The sequence below is a fragment of the Canis lupus genome, chromosome 28, assembly GCF_048164855.1.
Source record: "Canis lupus baileyi chromosome 28, mCanLup2.hap1, whole genome shotgun sequence".
Taxonomy (NCBI): Eukaryota; Metazoa; Chordata; class Mammalia; order Carnivora; family Canidae; genus Canis; species Canis lupus.
In genome coordinates this window covers 14,075,236-14,101,566 of record NC_132865.1, presented here as the reverse complement: position 1 = coordinate 14,101,566, position 26,331 = coordinate 14,075,236, and the positions used below count along the sequence as shown (strand labels likewise).

Sequence of the window (26,331 nt, the reverse complement as noted above, 5' to 3'; positions counted from 1 at the left end):
AAGCATTTTAGGGATCCCTGGGTGGCTCAGTGGTTTGGCGTCTGCCTTTGGCCCAGGGCATGATCCTGGAGACCCGGGATCGAATCCCACATCGGGCTCCTGGTATATGGAGCCTGCTTCTCCCTCTGCCTGTGTCTCTGCCTCTCTCTCTCTCTCTGTGTGTCTATCATAAATAAATAAATAAATAAATCTTTAAAAAATTATTAAAAAAAATAAAAGCATTTTAAGGAAAAAATGAAGAAAAGAACATTAAAAATAAGGTTACCATCCATTAACATCAAAATTTCAAAACATATATGAAGTCTAAACAATGAGAAAGTATATAATTTAAGATCTTTTAAATTGAACAAAGTTAACTTTATGAAAATTTTTCTAGGTTTTTTTTTTTTTCCATTTCACTATCAGCTGGTGAAAAATAGGCCAGTGTCCTCCCCAAAATAATTCTGAAATACTATGTACCCTTTTATACATTTTTAAGGTAGCACCTGAAATATTTTCATTATAAGTTCAAATTGTTGTAATGAATGTCATTTCTGACATGTTATAAATATTGACACTACAAAATAAAATATCTTAGAAAATCCATCCAATGGAATCTTATACCATATTTATTTAATACCCACCATCATTCGTTTAAAAATATATTAACATTTGAAAAATTTACATTATTTCTTTATTTCCATTCTATTTCCAGTTTTATGACATTTAAACTCAGAAGTCTATTATCAATTGAAATTCAATTTTAAAAATTTATATAATCCTAAATGTTATACCCTGAAATGAGTTACCATTATAATTGCTAGTGCACATTTGGACAAAGCAACATAAATATATTAATATTAAACATGATATAAACATATATTGAAAATACATTTTTTTAAGTAGCCAAGTTTCTTCAACTAATTAATGTGGTAAGAATATGTTTGCTGGGCTGAGAAAGGGTTTGTCATTCTATTCCTTTTCTTCGGAAGAAGTGCTGAGAATATTTGTTCACAAAAAATTAAGACGGGAATAGAAGGGATTTTGTTTTTGCTATGTCACAAAATTCTTTAAACTCCCTCTAAGTTATGTGTAAAAAACCTTTAGTGATCTATTGTTGAAAACTACTTTTAATGATTAACTGACACTTTGGTTTAAGTCCTCCTTCAGTTTTGTTGAAAGCTAAAGCTGAAAACCATTTGCAAAAGTGTAGCTACCAAGTAATTAGGGACATTTTACGTGTCTCTGACGCCCCTTTTCCGTCCTGGGGCAATGTTAACACAGTAAGATTAGAGGTGGGGGAAAGGTGTGCCTTTTTTTTGGTGAAAGGGGAAAAGGATGATTGCGCAGGGGAAGACAGGTTCTTTAGCAGCTCAGTTTTGGAAAAACAGTGCATATGGAAGTTGGAAGCCTGACTACTAATTCTTTTAAAAAACATTTATGTACTGCTCACACATCTCTTAGAAATTCCTTGTAGACCTCCAGAGCTGAGCACACCTCAGTTTGAAGAGCACGGGACTAGGCCTATTAACTTCAAAGTGTGGTATTTTCTGACCTTGTCATTACCTCATTACCTCCAAATTCGGGGGGGGGGGGGGGGGCGGGAGGAAGTTAACTTATTGGAAATTCAAGCCCCCTGTGAAATTATTGCATGAAGTTGTGTAGAATGTCCTACTTTAGGACATTTCTTCGTAATACTGTACCTTTATGGCCCTGGCATCTTTCTCCCTTCCATGTTTTCTCACCTGATCCTTCTGAAGGTAGCTGGTTTGTATCTGTAAACTTATGAAAGAGGTGGATTAGCGTGAAATCTGCGGCTACTGATCAGAGTCTAGTTAATCAACCTATCAGGGAAATGGGTTTGTAAACCAAACAGTATTTATAAACTAATTATTTGGGATGGATCTCCTATAAAAATTGATAACATAGGCACCTCTGGGTGGCTCAGTGGTTGAGCGTCTGCCTTTGGCTCAGGGCATGATCCTGGGGTCCTGGAATCGAGTCCCACATCAGGCTCCTCACAGGTCTGCTTCTCCCTCTGCCTGTGTTTCTGCCTGTCTCTTGGTGTCTCTCATGAATAAATAAATAAAATCTTTGAAAAAAAATTGATAATGTATACGTTGTTTTAAGTAATTGAGTTTTCAATACAGATAAATATTAAATCTCTACCCCTACTTCATTGTTCTCATTCTTTATAGCTGATACAAAAATTCATATGGTAAAAATAATATATTTTTGTACAACTCACATATACAAAGAAGGTGTTTTATTTTTTTACCTCATCTTTCTCAGAGAATGGTGACTAACCCTTATTTGTGATTAAAACAGAAACTGCAATCACAAAATGGTCAGCTATCATTAAATTCCGATTTTTCAAGTATTTTTTAAATGCTACTCACCTAATTTTTAAATTAAAAAAATTTTTATTTTTTATTTTTTATTTAAAAAAAAATTTTTTTTAAGTAGGCTCTACACTCACTGTGGGGCTTGAACTCACAACCATGAGATCAAGTAACACACTCTACCAACTAAGCCAGCCAAGCACCCCTGAAGTTTCAAATATTTTTTATTAAAACCGTAACTTCACAGATAAAGCAACATTTCATTTGTGTATATTTTTAATGACCTGGTGTAGTAGTTGTAATTAGAATTATTTTTATTTACTAGCTTTAGTTCTTAAAGACTTCAATCTTCCTACAACTGTATACTTTTAGAAATGCTTTACATTGCACAGCACGCAAATATTATCAACACTTAATATCTACGGTATTTCTACTAGTTTATTCTGATCAGTTTATTCTGTAAGTTCAAGGTTGTGTATACCTAGTGTTTGCAAATTTACACATTCATATATTGATTCATTTGACAAATCCTTACTGATTGCGATGTTCACAGTCACTGTTTCTAGATATGGAAATACAATATTGAGCAAAACCAGAAATAGTCCTTGCTCTCTTGTAGTTTTGGTTTATTGAGGGAACATGCAATAATCAAATAATTACACGTTTAAAAATTGCAATTCTGACAAATGCTGTAAAGGAGAATTAGAAAAGCCTGAGAGAATCTGCAACAGGATATTTGAATATTGGTGGGTGTGGGTGATTAAGAAAAGCTGCCCTGAGGAAGTGATCTAAGGATGAATGTGAGTTAATTAGGAGAAAGGAGGGGAAAACATTGCTGACAGGGAACAGTTTGTACAAAGGCCAGGCAGGTATCAGAGCAAACATGAAGGAAAGAAAAAGGCTAGCTTTGGGAGGAAAATGTTAAGAGGTCGGGGAAACCAGGCACGAGATGGGGCTGGAGTATGAAAGGCCTACTCGACATTACAGGCATTTAGAAAGCATTTTGATATGTAGACCAACAGAAAATAACTGAGACCTTTGTAGGGTTTTAAGCATGAGTGTGGGTAGGGTGATAGGATCAGATTTGCATTTTGAAAAGATTACTGGCTTCACTGTAGGAATGGATTAGAAGGCAGGGCGAGAATGTACGGTTTACTGAGATAGGTGCTTCTCTGAACATATGCATGTAAACTTCAGACTTTCAAAAATCAAGTTTTAAAGGGATTGGGATTTTCTAAGAAAAGAAACACTGGTTTTTATCTCTTCAATCTTTTGTTTATCTTTTAGGGGCAAGGCAAAATGGGTTCACGGGGGGGTGGGGAATGAATAATACTCCTTCCCAGAAGTCCTGGGAAAAAGCATGTCATCAATTATCAAAGTTAACTTTTTCTCCCAAAATGAAAATAGCTTTATTGATTTTTTTGGATTGCATACCCAATATAAATTATATTCTCAATATACAGCAGTACAGAAAGTGTGTCAAGAAATTTTTTTAGAAACTGAAATTCAGCTACTGAGATAATTATTGTTTCCATTCTGGTGATCATCCTTATCCTTTTAAACTACTTTCCTTGCTAGTATTCACATATGAACTTATGCATATATTCTAGGGACCACAGTATCAATAAATATTAATTGGATGAGTTAATTATTCCTATTATATATGTTAATATATAGCTTTTTTCACTCAACAATAAGCCTTGGACTCATAAAACACCACATTAACCTTTTTAATGGTTGGTCAATAATTCATTATAAGCATGTGCCCCCACACTGATGGAAACTCAAGTTTTTTAGGCTTATAAACAGTGCTATAATGAACATCCTTGCACAGACATCTTAATATGCCTATCTATGATACATTTCTAGAAAAGAAAATGCTGGGTGAAAAGATACGTATTTTTTTTTTTCTATTTTGGTACATATATAGCCAAACAGCCTACCAGATAAGTTATTCTACATTCCCATTTATTTTACTATACCTTTAATGAATTAGAAAATTACATATTCACTGGTATTTTTATGTACACTCCTCTGATTACTGACCAAGTCTGCATATCTTCCCATGCTTTCTAATCATTTGTATTTCTTCTTCTATAGTTTTCTATGTCTTTTGCACCTTTTCTTCTTCTTCTACTAGATATGTTTGACCTATTGACTTGTAAGAGCCCTTTGTATATTAGTGATATTAAGCCTTTGTTTTTTAAGATTTTATTTATTTATTCATGAGAGTCACAGAGAGAGATAGAGAGGGGCAGAGACACAGGCAGAGGGAAAGGCAGGCTCCATGCAGGGAGCCTGATGCTGGACTCGATCCCAGATCTCCAGGATCACACCCTGGGCCAAAGGCGGTGCTAAACCACTGAGCCACCCGGGCTGCTGGATATTAAGACCCCTTTCTTGAGGCATGACTAACCTACAAAAAGCTATACGTATATATTTCTTAAACCTTTTGTTTCTTCTATTAATTTTCAAAGTTTAATTATTATTATTATTTTTAGTAATCTCTAGACCCAATGTGGGGCTTGAACTCACTGTCATATATTATCCCAGATTTCTTTTTCCCAGTACACCTAAAAATTTTTTTATCATGTCTTTGAAAAACAAAAGTTTTATAATTTTATATAGTTAATTCTGTCTGTCTTGTTCTTTAAAGCTCCTGTTTATGTGTTCTACTTAGAACTAGGTCTTTCACTGCCCAATATTATAAAAATACTTCCCCAGTTGTATTTTCTTTTGGTACTTTTTACACTTTTGAGAGCATTTCTGGAGGACAATCAAATGATACTAATGACTTATTAAAATGTTTATTTTACAAGAAATTCCCTTTTGCAAGAAATTCCCTTAGGATTTATCCTCTAATAGACACAAAGTTTTAGTTTTAAGGACAGTCAATAAAAAACTGTTTATAATGGCCAAAAATCTTGTAAATGGAAAGTTCAACAATAGCAGGCTGGTTAAATCAATTATGGTATATCCATAGCCATTAAAATCACACTAAAAATATTTAATCATAGTAAAACATATTAATAATACAAGCACAAATATGCTAAAGCCCAATTCATAAACACCAAAAAACAATTTTAGCCAGGCACAGGAAAAGAAGACTGTATTTACATAATAGCGGATAGTTTTGGAAATGAGTGATCTTTTTTCTTATTTTTTCTCCTGTGAGCATGTTTACAGTATGAAAAAAAGCTTAAAATTCAGTGTAAGCCTATAATAATGCAGATATGGTGTATCATGTGTATTTTAGTAGTGAAGGGTGCCCTAGACTAGAGGTTGTCTTCAAACATAAAGTACAACTTTTGCCTCATTCCGTAATCTTGAGCAAGTTGCTTAACTTTTGTTCTTGAGTTTCCTCTTCTGTTAAATGAGGATAATAATACTTGCCTTAATTTAACTTACAAGGCAGTTGTGTAGACTGTAATTTACTGTAAGCTACACAGAAATGGTGTTAATAATATTATTTATATTCAACTACAGGATTATCATTGCTTTTTTGGCTTAAACCCCTTTCTTGAGGGATGACTAACCTACAAAAAGCTATACGTATATATTTCTTAAACCTTTTGTTTCTTCTATTAATTTTCAAAGTTTAATTATTATTATTTAGTAATCTCTAGACCCAATGTGGGGCTTGAACTCACAACCCTGAGATCAAGAGTGGCATGCTATTCTGACTGAGCCAGCCAGGCACCTTGCTTATTTAATGTATACATACTGATAAGTATGGAAATAAGTATACACTTGTGAAACCATCACCACAATCTGTGCCATAAACATATCCATCACCTTCCGAAGTTTCCTACTGCTCACTTTATTACTTTTTTGTGATAAGGACACTTAAGACCTACCTTCTTAGCAAAATTCTCTATAGCACAGTATTATTAAATATAGGCACTATGCTATACAGTAGATGTCCAACACTATTCACCTTGCACAACTGAAACTTTGTACCCTTTGACTTAGTATCTCTCATTTCCCTCTCCCCATCTGAACCATTGGCAACCATTACTCCACTTTCTGCTTTTAGGAGTTTGACTAAACACCTCATAAAAGTAGTATCATGTAGTATTTTTCCTTCTGTGTCTGGGTTATTTCACTTACCATAACATCCTCCAGTTTTATCCATACTGTTGCAAATGGCAAGATTTCCTTTTTTTTTTTTTTTTTAAGATAGACTATTCCATTGCATATATATGATTGTTTTTAATGTAAATGCAATGGAAACATTAGTTCAATACCTTTAAAAATATGCTTTTTACTTAGGAAAAAAAAAGAAGAGACAGAAGAAGTTGCCTACCAAAACAAATTGCAAGGAAAGATAAATTATTCAACAAACATTTGCTAATTGTCTACTATTATCCAACTGAGATTGGGGCAGGGGGTTATAGGAGTGAGTAACACTCAGTTACCATTTTCAGATACTTCATTCTGGTGGATGACACATGTCAAACCCACAGACAGAATCATAGGTCATTGTCCCTAGAAACTTAAACAGGCAACGTGCCTCTACCAAGGCAGCAAATGACAGTCAAGTTTGGCTATCAAAGATCCACTGACCAAGGCATAGGATCTCAGCCTCACAGCAGTTATAGTGGGACAGGGTCAAGGTAGCCTACAGCACTTTTACATAGCCTAAAGTGAAATTAGGGGATAAATTGGTTGGGGAATGCCCCATTCTTGAGGGGTTCCCCTGGTAAGCATAAAGGGGAATCCCCTTAAATATGGTAGAAGCCCCAATAGCAAATGTAGGGGCTAAGGGGAGAACAGATCCCTGCTTGCTAGCAGGAGACTGGAAGGGGTGGGGGAATTCTTAAAAACTCCATTTACAGAACAGGAGATCCCCTTCTGTTACTCAAAGTTCCCTTGTAGGGCTGTTTTGAGACATTTGTGTGTTCTCTGCTCTTCTACTTTGCTTCTGATTCCATCTTCCTTAAGGTTTAGAGAAAGACAACTGAATACATATCTACACAGAAAAAATGATAAAAATATAAACATACCCCCCCCCACAGTCAGCGCTATTTGGCTGTGAGAAGTTCAGTAGTCCTAGAACTTAAGTCATTTATTTGTACCGTTTGAATCTAGTGTTCATTCATAGTTCGTCCAAGTTTAAATTATAATTCCAGACAGAAAACAAAGGTGGATTTTACAAAATAGAAGGTAAGATGTATGCCTGAGAAAAATACAGTCCGGACACAATTCACACCATTAGAGAGGGATTCAAACACTTCTGGAGACTCTGGTGCTACCAGAAAGCGAAAATAATAATACTAGCATAAACTTACATAGTGCCTATTGCGTACCAGACATATAAATGAAAAGAAGCAAAGCTATGAATTTAATAGTTTGGGAGTGAAAACAATTTGTAAAGTTGAAATAAAAATTCTTAAGTCCACTTTCACTTACCATTACCTTAATCCTAGGTAAACAATTAACTTCAATAATTCTTTTCATGGGGGAGGCAGCAGTGGTTAAAATACAATAAATAATGCATTTATTTGCAAAGTGCCTGGAATTGAAAAAATGCATTAAGGACAAAGTACAGTTATTATTACAACATTCTTCCATATATCCATGGAAGGGACATATTATATGCCTCCAAGCGAGCAGAATCCTCTCTTCTCCAAGGTACAAATTAAGTCAGTGTCACAATTCTACTCCCTCAGACTTTCCAACAACTAAAAGAAATAAAAATAAAAAATAAAAATAAATAAAATATAATAAATAAAAATTTAAAATCCAAAATAAAAAGGAAAAAAAAAACCCCCACAAAAAACAATAAACCACAAACAGTACCAATCTGAGGATCTCTATCAGAATTTCAAGCTGTTGATCACTGGTAGGCAGGTGACTATGATTACTACTGGAAAAATAACTCAAAGCCAAAATCTTTTTGTGGCAGGTTAATAGTATTGTGCTTTGCATTAAAATCACATCTCATCTTAAGATAGATTTGTTTGATGTATAATATTGTTCACTTATACAGACACTAAGATCATAGTGAATTAACAGGAAGTTGATTGAATAAATCAATACGATCAACAGTATGAGTCTCAATATGAATGCATATGTTTACCCATTGAAAAACGTTAATACTACTGGTATTTTATAATGTGACTGAGGAAATCTGTTATTTAAAGTTAATCTTGAGACACATACCATATTCCATACTCCACATTATATATTCAGATCTTCAAATGTCTTTATTTTAAAAATAGAAATTTCAAGGAAACAGAATCATAAAACTAGAGGGCCTAAAAATTGTTTAACACAGGCTCTTTATTAAACATATACTTTCCTATCAATACTTAATGAAGAGGATTAAAGCCTCTAATAAACAATTTGTAAGTCTAAGAGTCTGTGCATATTTTCAAGTTTTTCTATGCACATCCTAACATATACTAAGGTAAAAAGTGTACCCTGCCATATAAATGTCCTTTCTTCCTTTTTCTTTTCTTTCCCTTCCTTCCTTTTTCAAGAGTAATCCTGAACGTGTGTCCTATTAGTTTGCGATTGAACTCTCAGCGTCACTATATTCCTTCAAAAAGTCAAAGAGCCTCGCCATAGTTGGAGAACGTCTTTTTTTTTTTTTTTTTGAGCCTGAAATAGGCTTGAATAGAAGTAACTGAAGATTCAGTTTCACGTGTTAAAAACAGTAGAACGAGTCCAGACCCTTTAGAATTTTCGAAATTGAGCATACTAAAATGTCAAGAATATAGAAGGGCTCTAGGTTGGAAAACCTAATTTTTTTTGGGGGGGGGGGGGGCGGGGAGAAGACTCGACCGAGGTTTTGAGTTTTCATTCCTAGCTCCAGCTGTTCCTCGAACCATTCTAAATGCCGGATGCAACGTAAACAATTCGAAAAAATAAAAAAAATAAAAAAAAATAAAAAAATAAAAAAGCTTAATAACGAATCCTTGCCTTCAGCTTCACAATCCCCGGGAGCCGCACACGGCGTCGGTCTTAAGCAGACTCCTCCCCGCTCTTGGGGAAAACCCTGCCTAATATTTATAACGTTATGACATACTGTAATACTCACAAGGTGGTTGTAGAAAGTATAAACACGACTGCGGGTATCTGATTGGCTGGTGGTGATGTAACACCCATGTCAATACTTCCCAGCGAACGCACGTGTTCGACCTTTTATTTAAATTTCCATTTCATCACAGCAATAAGACACTCGGGGCGGTGCATTTTCTGTTGAAATGAGGATCGCCTCGGGCCGGAGGTGCCGCCTCGCGCGCACCGGGCTGCGGGCCGGGAGGTGTCGGGGGCCGCAGCCTCCTCGCGTGAGACGCACCGCCCGGGCCGGGCCGGTCTTTGTGAAGGAGCAAAATTAAGTTCACTTCCTCGGGCACCGCCACCCGCCCCCCGCCCCCCGCCCCCCCCCCCCCATAGCAAATGACAAGGCTGGAAGCGCAGCTCCCCGCCGCACGGGTAGTGCCAAAGTCCCAGGTGAACTCGTGGCGAGAGAAGGAAAAAATGTGCGTCCCGGGCGCGGGTAGGTGCGAGCGGGCGGCGGGGAGGCGGCCAGACCCTGACACTCGCCAGCTGTTTGTCCTCCGCGTAGCCCGGCCCCGGCCGCACACGCCCGCCCCCCCCACCCCCCCGCCTCGAGACCCCCGGCCGCCCGCCCACCCGCCCGCGCGCCCGGCCTTTTGTCCCCCCCCGCCCCCCGCCCCCCGGCCGACTTCCTTCCCCCTCGCCCCGGCCGCACCCCCGCCCCCAGGCCGGAGGCGCGGCCCGGCCCCTTTCCCGGTCCCCTGGCGCCCCCACCCCACCCCGGCCCAGCCCCAAGCCCAGCCCCCCTCCCCCAGCCCGGCCCCCACCCTTTCCCCCTCCAGCGGTTACTGCTACCCCGGTGCATTGTGGGCGCACGGTCCGTTGTTCATTTGCCATTCGACCTCCGCCGGGGCCTGGTCGGACGGAAACGCTCCGCCGGCTTTATTGTCGGCTCGGTATGTGGCGGAGCCCGGCAGCCTAACGTGCCTCCCGCGCTCGGCGCCTGGGGAGCCGGCGGCGGCGGCGGCGGGACTCCTCGGCGCGCCGGAGGCAGGGTCGGTGTGTGCGCGCGGCTCGAGAGAGGGGGCAGCGCAGGGTCCCCCCGCACTCCGCCTCCCAACTTCCAAGGCCCCGCGCGCCCCCCGGCTCGCGGCTGCCCTCTCCGCCGCCCGCCCCCTTCTCCGCGCGGGACGCTGCCCGGGGCTCTCCGCGGGGGCGGGGGTGGAGGACGAGGCGGCGGCGGCGGCGGCGGCGGCGGACGCGTGAGGCAGCCCCGGGAGCGAGCGCGAGCCGGGCGGCCGGGCGGGAGGGCGAGGGCGAGGGCGAGGGCGAGGCCGGGCCGCGCGAGACCGGAACGCCGGGGGCGGGGGCGGGGGCGACGCCGAGGGGGAGCGGCGGGGAGCGCGCGGGACGCGGCCCGAGGCCGGGCGCGAGCCGGGGCACCGGGCGGCGGCGGCGGCGGCGGCGGCGGCGGCGCGCGCCATGTCGTTCAGTGAAATGAACCGCAGGACGCTGGCGTTCCGAGGAGGCGGGTTGGTCACCGCCAGCGGCGGCGGCGGCGGCGGCGGCTCCACGAACAATAACGCTGGCGGGGAGGCCTCGGCTTGGCCTCAGCCGCCGCAGCCGAGACAGCCCCAGCCGCCAGCGCCTCCGCAGCTCAATGGGCGGGGGGCCGACGAGGAAGCGGAATTGGAGGGCCTGGAGCCCCAGGACCCGGAGGCCTCCGCCGCCGCCAGCGCCGCCGCCGCCGCCGCCGCCGCCGAGGAAGCCAAGGAGTCGCTGCTCCCCCAGGACGCGGGCGGCCCCACCTCGCTGGGCGGCGGTGGCGCCGGGGGCCCCCTGCTAGCGGAGAGGAACCGTCGGACTCTGGCCTTCCGAGGCGGCGGCGGCGGCGGGGGTCTCGGCAACAATGGCAGCAGCCGCGGCCGGCCCGAGACCTCGGCGTGGCCCCTGAGGCATTTCAATGGGCGAGGGCCCGCGGCCGTGGAGCTGGAGCTGGACGCGCTGGAGGGGAAGGAGCTGATGCAGGACGGCGCGTCCCTGAGCGACAGCACCGAGGACGAGGAGGAGGGGGCGAGCCTGGGCGACGGCAGCGGGGCGGAAGGCGGCAGCTGCAGCAGCAGCAGGCGGTCGGGCGGCGATGGCGGGGACGAAGCGGAGGGCAGCGGCGTGGGCGCTGGCGAAGGAGAGACTGTCCAGCACTTCCCGCTCGCGCGGCCCAAGTCCCTGATGCAGAAGCTACAGTGCTCCTTCCAGACCTCCTGGCTCAAAGATTTCCCCTGGCTGCGGTATTCCAAGGATACTGGCCTTATGTCCTGCGGCTGGTGCCAGAAGACCCCTGAGGACGGGGGAAGCGGGGACCTTCCGCCGGTGGGGCACGACGAGCTTTCTCGAGGGACCCGAAACTACAAGAAAACCCTGCTTCTGAGACACCACGTCTCTACCGAGCACAAACTCCACGAAGCCAACGCCCAGGTACAGTATATCCCGCTCCTTACTTTTTTTTTCCAGATCTTTTTAGGGAAGAGGTTTATCGGCTAGAAAACCCCACCACTTTCTTGGGTGAAGGCATCGTTCCCGTCGTGGCACTGCGGAGGGCTGATGCGTGGGGGGCGGGGGGCGGGAGGGGGGGTTTAGGGAGCCTGGGAACAAGTTTTCAGAAGTTCCTCTGCGTTGGGGGGTGGGGGATGGAATGACAATTTTCCAGCCGTAGCGCTGATTTTATTTATTTATTTATTTATTTTTTGGACTCCATTCTTTGTCCATCAGATTTGCGTTCTTAAAAAAGTTTAAGAAAGTGAGGTTGAAGGCTTTAACCCTAAAAGGTTGACTTTGCGGTCAAAAATGTTTATTAGCTGTGATTTTTAGAAAAGCTGCCTTAATGTTTCATAGTCGTTCAGCGTGCTGATGGAAGTCAAATATGGCAACTCTTTGAAGAATGAATTAAACAATTTCCTTAACCTTTGACGCTAACCCTTTCAGGAAAACATTCAACTCAGAAAACTCTTTACATCAGGTCGGGATAATGTGAAATATGAGAGCAGCATGTAAATGTAGAGGAAGCTATTTGGATAACACTCCTTGTGAATAATTTTACTAAATTCCTCCCCCTTGAACTTTCTGTTGAACTTTCTTACCAAAGGCATGCTTTTGGTAAACTAGTGGAGTTTTTACTTGTTTCTTCTACTACCCAGATCTTTTGCGCTGAGATTTTTCTGAAATCCCTTTTTTTTTTCCTTAAAGTTCCCTGTACATGCGGTTTATTTTAGACTTTGCAGATGTTTGTGAGGTTATTATTTCTATCAGGTAGTAGGCTGGTGTAGGATGTGTTCACTGAACTCCTTGAAAAGCATAAATCCTCAGTTACAAAACAGATAAGCTGTACTCTAGTTGTTATTTCTTGTTTTAATATTTCCAGTTTAAAGATAGTAGGCTTGCCATTTTGGTGATTCTTTTTCAAGCCAAAATAGATGTCAAGCAGTTCTCATTTTAATACTTTCAGACAACCTGTGTGGTAGATGGAATTCATTCTTTTGTATTGGTTAGCCAGTCATTGATTTGAGAAAGTCAGCTTTTAGGTATTAGTCCTGCTATGTGTTTATTGGAGTAATCTTGCTGTTCAGAACACTTACACTGGAGTTAATTAGGTGCTATCCCATAACCCCCAAAGCACGGTAATTTTTCTGAAGTTAACTTTAAAGCATGGGGTTATTTTTCCCAGTGGAGAATGGCAATAGTTTTTGCACAAATTTAGTTGCCTAAGGAAGGTCACTCAAAGATGTACAGTCCCAAAAACTTAAGTAAATTGTCCTAAGTCTTAGAGTCCTTGATGATAACGGAGACTAGAGCCTATAGGGGATGTTGTAATGGAAAAAGAATGGGTTTTGGAATAAATCTGGGTTCAGATCTCAGCTTTGTACAATTACTAGCTTTGTGAGCCTGGGCCGTGGAGTGAAATATAACATTTCCTTGTGTCCTGTATGCCAAGTACACATTACCTTCCTTACTCCGCTATCTTATTTTTATTATTATTATTATTATTATATGGATGCAGAGTCAGAGGCTTTAAAGAGTTAATAAGTTATGTTGTGAGATGATGGAGATGGAGACTTGTGAAAATGAAAGCGCACTTTTCTAAATAATGGTAGGTCGGTTATTCGGAAAATTTTAAAAAGACAATTAGAAGGAATGTTCTTAATATACAGTGGGCCAGTTACTCTTATCAGCATAGTCTGTCCCTGTAGACCAATCTGAATGGGAATGCAAAATATAATTAGCTGCTTAGTGAACCTGAAATCAGAGGAAGGGGAATTAGTTGGATAACTTTACGATAGATTTTCGTGTGGTGTATCCTTCTCCCCTAGGCGTTATCTTCTGGATCAGGGGATTCATTCCCTAGGTAAAATCTTTTCTAAATTTGATCTTTGAATTATCCCTCCTTTTCCCTTTGACTCCTCTAAAGATAACATATAATCTTTTTATAGTAGAATCTGCACACCATCTTAGGACATTCTTTTCATTAGGCTGAGGACAATTAGTAAATTTAGGAAATTGTATATCTAAGGTTATATATTGGTTTCCTCGATTGGATTTTGGATGTTTCCACTCTGAATTGATCCTAATTTTTCTATTTTTCTTTGTAACGTTAGTTTGGGTGTTGACCTTATTAGTGTTATCGCAGGTACCACCAACATATCTCTTTGTCTTGTTAATATGAGTGACCTGTTCAAGAATTGACTTACTCATATGGGCAGAGTTCAGTTCGCCTTTTTTTTTTTTCCTCCTTGCCCTGTAGCCTTTGACTACCTGCAGGAGGCAGTATAACACAATCTGTAAGAGCATTCTTGGGCTTAAGGTTAGGGGGACCTGAATCCTAATCATCTTTCCTGGCAGGCAAATGAGTTAACTTGTACTTCCCCTGTATGTGCGAAGTATATCTGCCAGCGCTTAGTAAAAGCTAGCAATTGTTTATTATCATTATGTATATTTATTACTGATAACTATAACAAGTATTTTTGGTAGCCTGGTATCCTATGTCTCAGCGTTACAAATTTTGACAGTTTGGAAACCACTTTATCTCATGGCATCAATCCTAATTCAGGAGAATAAACCAGTTCTCCTTTTCATACCTTCAGAGACTTTGGCCATCTAGTTTTTTGAACATTCTGAGACTTTCTCATCCATTCAAATTCTTTCACCACTTCATAAGAATACCTTACAATAGCTTTCTCCTGTCCTGAAAATGAGAGTTCTGGAGTTCTTCAGGCAAGAACTCAGTTTTAGGCTAAGGGTAGTTCACACCCTTTATTCCCCTCAACTCCTCCCCAGTTTTTTTTTTTTTTTTTTTTTTTTTTTTTAAAGAGGGATGATTTTTGAGAGGAGACTGGCTAAATCTTAGAATATCACTAAGTGTTACTTTTCTTAGGCTTTCTGAAAGTAAGAAAAATTCTTTTTCATTAAATCGGACCAAAGAATTAATAGCACATTCCTTAAAAGTTTGTTGTTCTTCTGTTAATTGGGTGTTGGTTGTCAAGACTGCTCATGGAAGAGTTAAAATATGCTCTCAGAATGTTTTCTGAGTATGCTATTTCGGAGAGATCCCTATGTTCTTTATAAGGATGTAAGGGGTGATAGAGTTTTTATTTGAGTAATAACTGTCTTTATTGAGGGGGGTTCAATGATTAGCTCATAGAGGATTTGACCATTTGGCCCAGAGGACTTTTAAAATTGCTTTAATAACAGTGGTTACCACTGTCTCTTGGTTTGGATCACTTTCTACCCAATTGTGAAATTTTCATAGTGTAAATCACACATTTTGTCGCCTCTTGCCAGTTTACCAAGTCTGAAACGTATTGTTAATAAATTTCATTAATCTTTCTAGAAAGTAAATACTGAATTTAAATCAGTGATCTGATTGACGTTACTAGTGAAAATATGTTGGTCAGCAACTAAAGCAAAAGTGAGGTGGTTTACCAGCTTTCTATTTGACAAAAATAAGGCTTAAGGGCTTTTTTTGTTTTTAACAATTTAGGAAGAAAGTCTGAAAATATTAAAGATAAAATGCACCTCGTGGCTCATTCGGTTAAAGTGTTGGACTCTAGATCTCACGGTTGAGTTCAAAGCCCTGCGAGTTAGGACTCCACACTGGGTTGTAGGCTACTTCAAATAAAGAACCTCTGGCCCAGGAAATAAGCCTTTTGTGTAATATTATTTATATAGGTACTAACTTTCATTATGTTTGATTGAGCTGGTTCATTTCCCTCGTGTTTCTGACCTGTGAGTAGTGTCTTTGACTATCCGTTATAGTCAAAGCCAATCGAGGGTTGGCTTCTTTCTTCCTCTTAAATTTACTTACATTAGGTAGATCCAAAGCACTGGAGATGAAACCTGTAAGTGAGACATTTTTTCTGCTCTCAAAGAACTTACGACTGTCTGGGTAAGAGGAGACATAATAAAATAACGTGTACCATTTTAGAAGTATCTTCAGGTTACAGTGAAAACACTAAAGGATGTCATCAATTCTACTTGTAAAGTTTGGGAGAAGCTTATATAATTGGCTCTTGAACTTCATTGTGTTACATGAATAGGTGTTCAACAGGGAAGGAAGGGCATTCCTTGCTGCTTCAATTGGAAGCAGCATTAACAATAAAACTGATGTGTCTGAGAAGTGGTTAATTTGGTTGTTGAGCAGGATGAAAAATCAGGTTTGAATAGGTAATGAACTATGGAGGGTCTTTTGTCATGCTAAAATGATATTTTATTCTGTAAACAAATGGGCAAACTAGCAGTTTTAAATGGGAGGATCATGAAGAAATATGTTGCTGTTCAGAGATACCTGTGTAGTTATGTTTTTAGAAGAGAGCTGGTAATAAAGTATAGCTTTGATAATCTAAAATAGCCTGGAGGTTAAAAACACCTAGAGATTTCCACCACTGGACCTATAGAATTAGAATTTCCCATTTTTTCCCTAAAATTTGGATTTGGAGGTGGAATGTTTTTACTCTTTCAATATAGCATTCCAGTGGGCTGCTGCAACAAAAGTAATAAAGATTGTTTTTAATGCTTTCCGTTTACACTTGGATGTTTTGCATTGGAAATGCCTTTTTTTTCCTGCTAATCCCTTTATTGAAAGGACTATAATCCTGTAGGGAAAGTAAATACTAATTACTTGTTGATTTTTTAGCTAAATAGTATTTTCTTATCCTTTGTGGATTGACAACACATGAACTCACTGTTTGCAACTGAAGTTCTCTCTCCAACTCTTTTTCTCATAAGGGTAGGAGAAGATTGGACGGTGGTCTTGGGTTCTCTGCCAGTTGGTGGCATTTTCTGGCGTCCCAAACTAGAGGTGCTGAAGGTTGACTTTATGGTTCCCCAACCTCCACATCTAGTTGATCGTTCAAGTTTTTTTTTTTTTTTTTTTTTTTTTAAGATTTATTTATTCATGAGACAGGCAGAGACATAGGCAGAGGGAGAAGCAGGCCTCCTGCAAGGAGCCCAATGTGGGACTTAGTCCTGGGTCCTGGGTCCTGGGATCACGCCCTGAGCCAAAGACAGATGCTCAACTGCTGGGCCACCAGGCGTCCCAGATCGTTCAAGTTCTGTTGATTATTATCTTCCAGATACTTTTCCAGGTTCTGACTCATCGCCCCCTCCCCTTCCCTTAACATTATCCATCTTAGGTTAGTTAAGGTCCTGGTTTCTTGTAAATTTGTTGCACTGTTAACACTACCTCCCCCTGGTCACAGTATCTTTAGTTCTAGTTCCCTGATATTAATCCTCTACTTTACTGTCATATAGCCACCTCTTACATCTTCCAAGCCAATCAGATCACTGCTTTAAAAGCTCTGTAAGGCACCTGTCATAGTGGTTTTTAATCTTGTGGGGGAATTTGAATTTCTTGGTAACTGATGGAAGCTATAGGCCTTTGCCTCTAAAAATGTTCGTTAAGTGTATACTTGAATTTCTTGGGCTTTTGGTGGGGGGACCACCTTGAAGTTCTTTCATAAATCTGGAATTGTGAGGATGCCCTAAGATTGTCTTGTTTCCTTTTATGCTGCTTTATCTACTTAGAATGCTCATCCTCCCTTCTCACTTTTCATCTTCTGCTCTGCTCAGATCTTGCTTCCAAAAAGCACCCCATCACCACTGCCCTCCTATAGATAAACCTCCTCTCTGCTCTCCTAATAACTTTGTTACACTCTGTAGTACCTTAAGAGTCTTGCCCACTAGTGATTTTCAAGTTGTGAACTATACTTACTCATTTTGGGTCCCCAGTTGTAGAATTTATCTAAAGTAGGCATTCACTTAATGCTTATTAATAATTGAGTGAAGTCAGGATATTGGAGCCCTTAGCAGCTTTTTCCTCTGAATAAAATACTATTTTTTTTTTTTTTTAGCTTCTCTGGAAGTAAATTTAAAGATGTTATGTATCTAATTTTTTTATTTTAATTTTTAGAAGAGCTCATTCTAAGGTCTGTTCCAGATCTAAAATTATAATTTTACTTGTGGGCATCTTCACAAATAAAAAGCTTGAAGACTTTGCACATTTATGGAATCTTTGATGTAACATTGTCTGATTTTTAAAGTCTGAATGTCCATTTTCCTAAAATCTTTAGACTAATGTCAGGGCTAAGTTGTGTTTTCCATTTTAGGGAAAAGGAACAGAAAAGTTTCCCAACATCTGAAAATACCAGTTCTAGAAACACTTGAATATTTTCATCAGTATATTTTTACATATCAGCGAACTCATGTTATCCATATATTCAGAGTGCACATTCAGAATGTTAAAGAAGGAACCAGAGACAGAGATGGTATGAGTTCTTAAGGAACTACTTAAAGATTTTTGTTTAGATAAGATTTTAATTTATTTAGTTCAGCAAATACCAGCAGTTTGTTTTAATGCAGTGTGCTTATTTAAGCTCTGTTTTACCCAAATTGCCCAAATAATACTCCCCTCTGAGAGTACACATACTCTTGACTTGGAATCCCTTCATTGTGAAGAGCGTATTTAGTAGGTGCTACAGAAACAAGGCACAGTGCTGTAATCAGTAGTGAAAAAGAAATTGGTGGTGTTGCTCATAAAAGCAAAGAACATTATTCTTGTAAAACAGTAATGAGAGGAAAAAATAGTGGTTGAATAGTTTTGTTTGATTTGTATAGTTTGTGTTAAAATAGAATGGGCAAATATTTTGGTGGGTAGGCTTTTGTCTGAGTTATTTTTAAGAATTAGGACATTTGGTCTGATAATGGCTGAGAACTTCAGAAATTGGGACGGGCCCAGAAAATGCAGAACACGGTGACCATAGCCTAAAAATGACTGCTAGAGTTAGACATAGTCTCCTTCTGAAAGGTTTGAACTGCCAGATGTATAAACTCCAGGTGGATTCTTGATTAGTATAAATGCTAATTTCACTGCTTCCACAAATACTTCATGATGTACTGCCAAATTTTGATCAGTGCTTAAAATTGTTGTTTCTTCCAAGTATTTATACTGTTATTGCAACATCGGAACTTTGAACCAAGTGAGCTTTTGCTGAGCAGGTATGGCATGCATAGCAGAGCTTAGTTTCAGGCCAGCATTAATGGAAGATTCTTCAACTTGGGATATTTCTTTAGTGAGGGGCAAGCATAAGCAAATTAGTAAAAAGTTTTATTCAAATAGCCTCAAAAGGGACATCAAGTAAACCGTATGATACTTCTATAGAAAATTATATTGTAGCATTAATTGTAGGTGTTTTTAGTATTGTTTTTTTGCTCTTTATATATTCACAGATTTTTCATTCCCTTTTGGTAAAGCATTTGGTATTTCACAACATACTGGCTTATGTGAGCTCTAAGGTTAAAACAGTCTTTTTTAATCGCACTTCCTTCACACCTTCAAAAGCAAAAGTTTGGAACTTACATGTGAATTATTTGTTTTGCTTATTTGACTCAGATCTTGGCTGTTACCAGTTTTTGAAGACGGGGTATTTCATAGGAGGTAAAAATAGCTAATTTAGAGCATGAGGCTTTTTGGTATGATCAAGAATGTGAGGGAATAGAGTGTTACAGTATAAGGGCATTAGGGGCCTGAAGCACTCAGAAGGTAATAGATTGCCAAGGGTCAGTTGGAAACGAAAAGGAAAATCTCAACTTACCATGCATTCTTCAATAGTGATCATATACCCCAGGTTTGCAGGGTTATCTGTGTACTATTCCATTACCCCTGTGGAATACTGAAGGGACGTGGAATTCTGATATTTTCCTTCTTAAATGAACCATGTGACCTGGTTTAGTTTCAAGGGAATTGAAATTATTGTATGTATGGCCTCCTGTGTTTAGTACTCAGACTTAAACCTAATATTTTTGTAATTTAGCCATACCCATGTGGGGTTAAATGGACTTGTGATTGTTTAGGAATCTCACCACCAATTAAAATATTATTTCCATGAAAATTCTTTTGCAGTCTTAACTGTTCCCAACACCTTTCAATTTTTTTTTTGGAGTCCCCCTTCCTCTCTTTTCCTCTCCAAGAATATCAGTCCTCTCAGCATGTTTACAATCGAGTATACACCTTTCCATGTTTTTCCCCATGCCATATAGTCATAGAAGTGTGTGTCTTTATTTTACAGAAATGGCCTGCATTTAATATTTTATACAAAGAAAATATGGATTTTTTTTAACACTTAAGATCGGCATTTTCAGTCATTTCTACTGGAAATATCTAAGCACATTTGATTGGAAAAAATTATCTAACGGCTATTATTAAAATGTGCTATTATTTTATAGGAATTACCGTAACTTTAGTGATGCTAAACAGAACTATGATGAATACATGTCAGATGGATAGGGAAGAAAATTATAAACTGAGAATTTTGAGTGCCAGGGTGCCTAGCTGGCTCAGTTGGTAGAGCATGTGACTCTTGTTCTCAGGGTTGTAAGTTCAAGCCCCACTTTGGGTATAGAGATTACTTTAAAAAATAAAATCTTTAAAAAAAAATAGTCTCTTAAAAAAAAAACACAGAAAGGAATTGAGCTCAAGAATTTTACCTTATGCTTACTATTTATGCCCCTAAAAAGATAAGTCATTTTGAAAATTGATTGGGAAATTATATAGCTGAATATTCCTATAGTTGAAATATATTTTCTTATCAGGGTATTTTTTTCCCCTCCCTATCAGGGTCTTATCTTTATCTTTAGTTAGATTTAATTAACTTCATTGACCTGAACTACTTGATTGGATGTTTGCCAATACCTAAAATTTACCTTTTTAGTAGTGTTAAATAGGATAAGAATACCCAACTTTTTTTTTTTTTTAATACCCAGCATTTTAACTTGGACATGTTTAGTTCAGTCAGAAAGGCCGCTGCAAAAAAAAAAAAAAAAAAAAAGACCACTGCATCTCCTAGCAGTTAAAGAGGCAAACTAATTTGATTTCTACATATGAAACTATTTTCATAAAAAAGTAATTGCTATTTTAATTTTAAATAATTCTTAATCTGTGTCCTTGGATTATACATGATAGATGTTATTGAAATGAAATCCTGCTGATCCTCATTCAGATGTGTTTGACTTTCCTTATAATAGTGGCTTGTGCCAAGCTTTTCACACTTTTCTTAATATTTGGGATTGTGAATGCTACAGACTCCCAAATACATGATTGCTAATGAATTAGTGTATTTGATTAGCGCTTTTTAAAAAGTTATATTGATATTTTCCTTCATTTGGGGATTTAAAAAAATAAAATTTAATATTAATGTTTTCCATCCAATTACAGGAGTCAGAAATACCATCAGAGGAGGGGTACTGTGACTTTAATAGTAGGCCAAATGAGAACTCTTATTGCTATCAACTTCTTCGACAACTAAATGAACAAAGAAAGAAAGGTATTCTTTGCGATGTCAGCATCGTGGTGAGCGGAAAAATCTTTAAAGCTCATAAGAACATCCTGGTTGCAGGCAGCCGTTTCTTTAAGACTTTATATTGCTTTTCAAACAAAGAAAGCCCTAACCAAAACAATACTACCCATTTAGATATTGCTGCAGTTCAAGGTTTTTCAGTCATCTTGGACTTCTTGTATTCTGGTAACCTGGTGCTCACAAGCCAAAATGCCATTGAAGTGATGACAGTGGCCAGCTATCTTCAGATGAGTGAAGTTGTTCAAACTTGCCGAAATTTCATTAAAGATGCCTTAAATATAAGCATTAAATCAGAAGCTCCAGAGTCTGTAGTTGTGGACTATAATAATAGAAAACCAGTTAATAGAGATGGTCTATCTTCATCACGGGATCAAAAAATTGCCAGCTTTTGGGCAACACGGAATCTTACCAATTTGGCAAGTAACGTAAAAATTGAAAATGATGGTTGTAACGTCGACGAGGGCCAAATAGAAAACTACCAAATGAATGACAGTAGTTGGGTCCAGGATGGTTCACCTGATTTGGCTGAAAATGAATCTCAAGGTCAAACAAAAGTGTTTATTTGGAATAATATGGGCTCCCAGGGAATTCAAGAGACTGGCAAAACAAGGAGGAAAAACCAAACTACAAAGAGATTTATTTATAATATACCACCTAATGAAACAAATTTAGAAGATTGCTCAGTGATGCAGCCACCTGTTGCCTATCCAGAAGAAGATTTATCATTCATCAAGGAAGAACCAGGTAAATGGTTATAAGATATCTCCGTTTTCATTCTTATGAATTATGGTTGCATATAATCTTGAAGTATATTTTCAAAATATTTTTTAAACCATAAAAGTAATACACAAATATTAAATTTGAGTGTTCATAATAAAAAGGAGAAAATTACTGGTATAATTTTGATGTATCTTTTTTTTTCCTCTCAGCATGTGTTTCTCAAAGTTTGTGTTAATAATCAGGTTTTAACTTACATTATTAAGTGGCCCTGTGGGCTCTTCTTCATTTATAATTCTTTGATTTCTCTGATCTTTGGCGCTGTGATCCCTTTTTTTGTACCCAGTGCTGGAAAAGATAAAATAATGTAATCTTAATTGGAACATAATCGGTTTGTCATTTCAGAATATTTTTGAGATCTGATTAACATTTCTTATTTCCAGTTTTTTTTGTGATTAAACATTTAAGTGTTTTTATAGAATTTTGAAAATGATGGTGGGATTATTATTTGTTTAGAGCTACTGCTCTATTCTTACTATACATATTACAGAAGCTGAAATGTTTTGAATTTGTCCCACTGTTGCCTCATTTTTTTGTTGTTGTTGCCTCATTTTCATTCTCATTTGTTAAGAGAGGGGACTCAGACCTTTCCCTTCACTAATACAACTAAAAGCATATGTACAAAATCTTAGCATATCACATTTCTACTGTGGACTTTCTTTTTTTTTAAAACGGGGTAGGGGACCATTGTTACAGAGTATAAATAGAAAGATTTGAAACTTGTCCTTTCCTAAATTTTATTTGAAGAAGTAGCGCAGTGGATTTGAGGTTTTCCTATGCAGACGCCATACTTGAGGTATGATTTAATATTTGTTTTGCTCTCTCAAAGCCTTGTTAACTATTCAGTATCTGATTTACATGATGATGATTATCTGGGGGTGGAGTACTTCGTTAAAAAGAATCATTGTTTTTGGTTCTCAAAAAAGAGCAGAATGCCTTAGTACTGTGAAATGTTTTGGTTTTCTAGGTTTGAATTTAGTGTTCATTGGTTTTCAGATTTACTTAGGTGGAAATCAACATGCCTGCATGATGAATACTATTTACTGATCTTTTCCCTCATACTTATTGACTGTTGTTTAATAATAAAATCCCAGAGGCAGTTTAAAGTATTAAGGGTAGGTTTTCTTAGCATCACTTTATTTTGGCTTAACTTTTCATATAGAAGACTTTGAAGCAATTCTCAAATAAGCTACATTGTTTTTCTGCTACAGAGATTAATCTTTTAACGGTGTAATGGGAACCCTGTGGGTTTTTTTTAAATACACAAACACATACATGATTTAAGGCATAAGCAGGTTTTGGGGGTAGTAATTGGCAAAACTAATCAGCTTATAGCCCAATTCTTAATGCCACATATAATTGGAGTGATTCAAAGAAGCATTACTGTTGAACCAATGCGTACCTTAAAAATAACATTACTAGCTATTAACTCAGCAAGCACCCCTTCAGCTTTGGCAAAGATTAGTTAGATCATAAATTTCTAGTCTTAAATGCTTTCAATTTATCTCTTATATCTTATAAAAGAATTCTCTTATGTTATGGGTATCACTTTGGTGTCTGAACCTTGCTTGACATTTGATTTTATCAGTAATGTGCTATATTCCAGCTGTTGAACTTTTTGCAACTTTTCAGTGCCTCTAAATCGAACCTCACTGAATGACAGGAAATGGGGATCTTAAAAGAATATTATGTTTAGAATATAATACAGAACCAGGAGTTAGCAAATTGTACTGTAAAGGACCAAACAGTAAATATTTTTGGCTTTGCTGGTCATTAGATCAATTACTTAACTCTGCCATTGTAGCATGAAAGTGGTCCCAGACATAAAAGTAAACACAAATGAACATGAATATGCTTTAGTAAACCTTCATTGCCAAACCTTGGAATAGAGCAGTGGGTCTTAATTTTTCTTGGATGCATATTGACATCACTTGGGAACATTGCAGACCATGATGCTTGGTGGGTCTTTCTTTTTCTTTTCTTTTCTTTCTTTCATTTATTCATGAGAGACACATGTCACAGAGAGGCAGAGACACAGGCAGAGGGAGAAGCAGACTTATGCAGGGAGCCCAATGCAGGACTCGACCCGGGGGAATTCCAGGATCGTGCCCTGAGCCAAAGGCAGATGCCCAACTGCTGAGCCACCCAGGCGTCCCTGCTTGGGTCTTTCTGGTAGAGATGGAATTAATTGGTTCTGAGAAACTGCCTGATTGTTGGAATTTTTATAAGCTCTGTAGGTGATTACACTGAAAGTGAAGGTTGAGATCCACTGACAACCCAAATTGAGTCATGATTTGAAAATGATCTCTGTACTTACCTACTTATGTGACCATGATCTAAAAATTAAAGTCCTTAAAAAGAATAAATAAATAAAAATTAAAGTCCTGTCTTCAATTTCATCTTTAGAGTGTAATATTTATTTTATAGAATAATTATGAATAGTTGTACAAAAGTACAACTATTGTCATTATTAGATCCCTTCAAAATTAGACTATTGAGATTATTTAAAATTGGTTTTCCAGCAGGGTGCTTTTTACTAAATTCTGAAAAGGTAGTCTTAATAGCCTCAGGTTGGCCTTTTTGTTTGAATAATTTAAAAAATACTCTTAAGCAGCCCATTCCAGTGTAGGATGATACTTATTAGGAAGTTATTTTATATTGAGCCAAAATTCATTCTTTTACCTTCATGATTCTGCCATTTTTGAGTAGTATAATCTGAGCCTAACCTCTAATCTACCTGATAAACCAACCATTCAGATATTACAGATAATAAATATTGCCCTGAGGTCCCTTTTTCTTCTGGGCTAAGTGAATTCCAAGCCCTTTTACAATTTTTTTCTCACAGTCAAACTTATGTTTTTCACCCAGAAATTTTGGTGTACAGAATTAAGTGGAACTCTGCAAGCAAATTCTGACCAATATAGAACACAGTGGGTCTGTGTTTATCAAGGTTAAGGCCTGTCTCAAGGTCATTGAGCTAGTAAAAATAGAGCAGGTTTCATGTTTAAGACTGTCTCATGTTAAAATGTTGCAAATAATGAACTGGTAGCCTCAGTCTTTTAAAAAATGGGTCCTTTTAAAACCTCAAACATTTTTATGAACTGCACCATCATTAGGTTATACTTTGTTTCCATTTATTGAGAAAATACTGAAAATGCACTGTGAAGTAGATGCTTTTAAATGAATTTAAAACTCTGTAAATATCTTAAATCATAGAAAGTTATTGATATGATTTATGAGCAATGCTTGGCATATTCAGATTTGTGAATCCCTTTAAGAACTATGACTTCCCCAGATTCTTAAGCCTAAAGTCTGTAAACCACAGACTCTAAATATTTTTTTGCCACATAATGTTGAAGCTCGTGTTCTGATGTTGTAGGGAATTATTGTTGTAATATGTTGAGATATGATCTAAGATACTGAGATAAGGTATACCCACAAATATCAGGGATTTTATTTAGGTGGATTTTATCTTAAAGAAACTTGCATAGCTGTTACTTGACTCGCTACTGTAATTTGCTTCAAATCATTTTTGATATATGAGGATACTTGAAAGTAGAATTTAGGAAAAGTTAGATATAAACTTCTGTTCTTTTTACTGGTTTATTTTTTTTTTTCTTTTTACTGTTTTATTGAAGCTTCTGGAACAATTAAAACTGTCAGGAAAGAATTCTAGGTAATAAAACAGGAAAAAAGGTGTCATTAATGAAGTTACTCTGGTAATATAAAGATTTCAAATCCTTGTCTTGCTGATTCACAACCAGAAAACAAATTTCAGGCAAGTAAAGCATATAAAAATCTGAGATTAGAAATTAAATTGTAGGAGTAAACATAACACCAAAGTCGTTTTTATAGTGTGTTCACACATGCTGTTGTTTTATTTTTTTATTTTTTAAAGATTTTATTTATTTACTCGTAGAGACACAGAGAGAGGCAGAGACACAGGCAGAGGGAGAAGCAGGCTCCACACAGGGGGCCTGACGTGGGACTCATCCAGGGTCTCCAGGATCACGCCCTGGGCTGCAGGCAGCGCTAAACCGCTGCAGCCACTGGGGCTGCCCCATGCTGTTGTTTTAATCAGAGCAAGTCACGTTAATCTCATTGTTGATCTTTTGATGCCCTGTGATCGTAAGGAACATGGTTTTCTGAATCTAGATTTTTCTGTTACTTCATTTACACCAGTAGGTTGCACCTATTGTAAGTAATTGCTCTTGATGTGTACACTTAATTTATGCACACATACATCATTTTGAACAAACATTTTTGAAATGACTGAACATCAGCAAAACAAAATACAGCAGTAAAGAAGTTAAGTGTGCTACTGA

The 26,331-nt window shown here is 38.6% G+C and overlaps 1 protein-coding gene and 1 long non-coding RNA gene across 13 annotated transcripts in view; one reads left to right on the top strand and one right to left on the bottom strand.

Moving 5' to 3' along the window:
• The window catches only part of LOC140620213 (uncharacterized), a 179,580-nt gene extending 169,875 nt beyond the window's left edge, over positions 1–9,705 (bottom strand). For 5 of the 11 annotated variants that reach the window (XR_012019971.1, XR_012019974.1, XR_012019972.1 and 2 more), the window contains exons 1-4: positions 9,367–9,705; positions 7,734–7,836; positions 1,913–2,071; positions 1,683–1,761 (exon numbers count right to left, since the gene is read on the bottom strand). This is a non-coding gene — a long non-coding RNA (uncharacterized lncRNA). The remainder of the gene's footprint in view (positions 1–1,682; positions 1,762–1,912; positions 2,072–7,733; positions 7,837–9,366) is intronic. The other 6 variants (XR_012019977.1, XR_012019973.1, XR_012019980.1 and 3 more) reach the window with 4 other exon arrangements.
• A 1,091-nt stretch (positions 9,706–10,796) lies between these two features.
• Positions 10,797–26,331, top strand: part of ZBTB10 (zinc finger and BTB domain containing 10) — a 32,828-nt gene continuing 17,293 nt past the window's right edge. For both annotated transcript variants that reach the window (XM_072804117.1, XM_072804116.1), the window contains exons 1-2: positions 10,797–11,804; positions 21,088–21,973. In XM_072804117.1, coding sequence (XP_072660218.1) covers positions 10,812–11,804; positions 21,088–21,973 — 1,879 coding nt within the window. In that variant the 5' untranslated portion in view covers positions 10,797–10,811. The remainder of the gene's footprint in view (positions 11,805–21,087; positions 21,974–26,331) is intronic.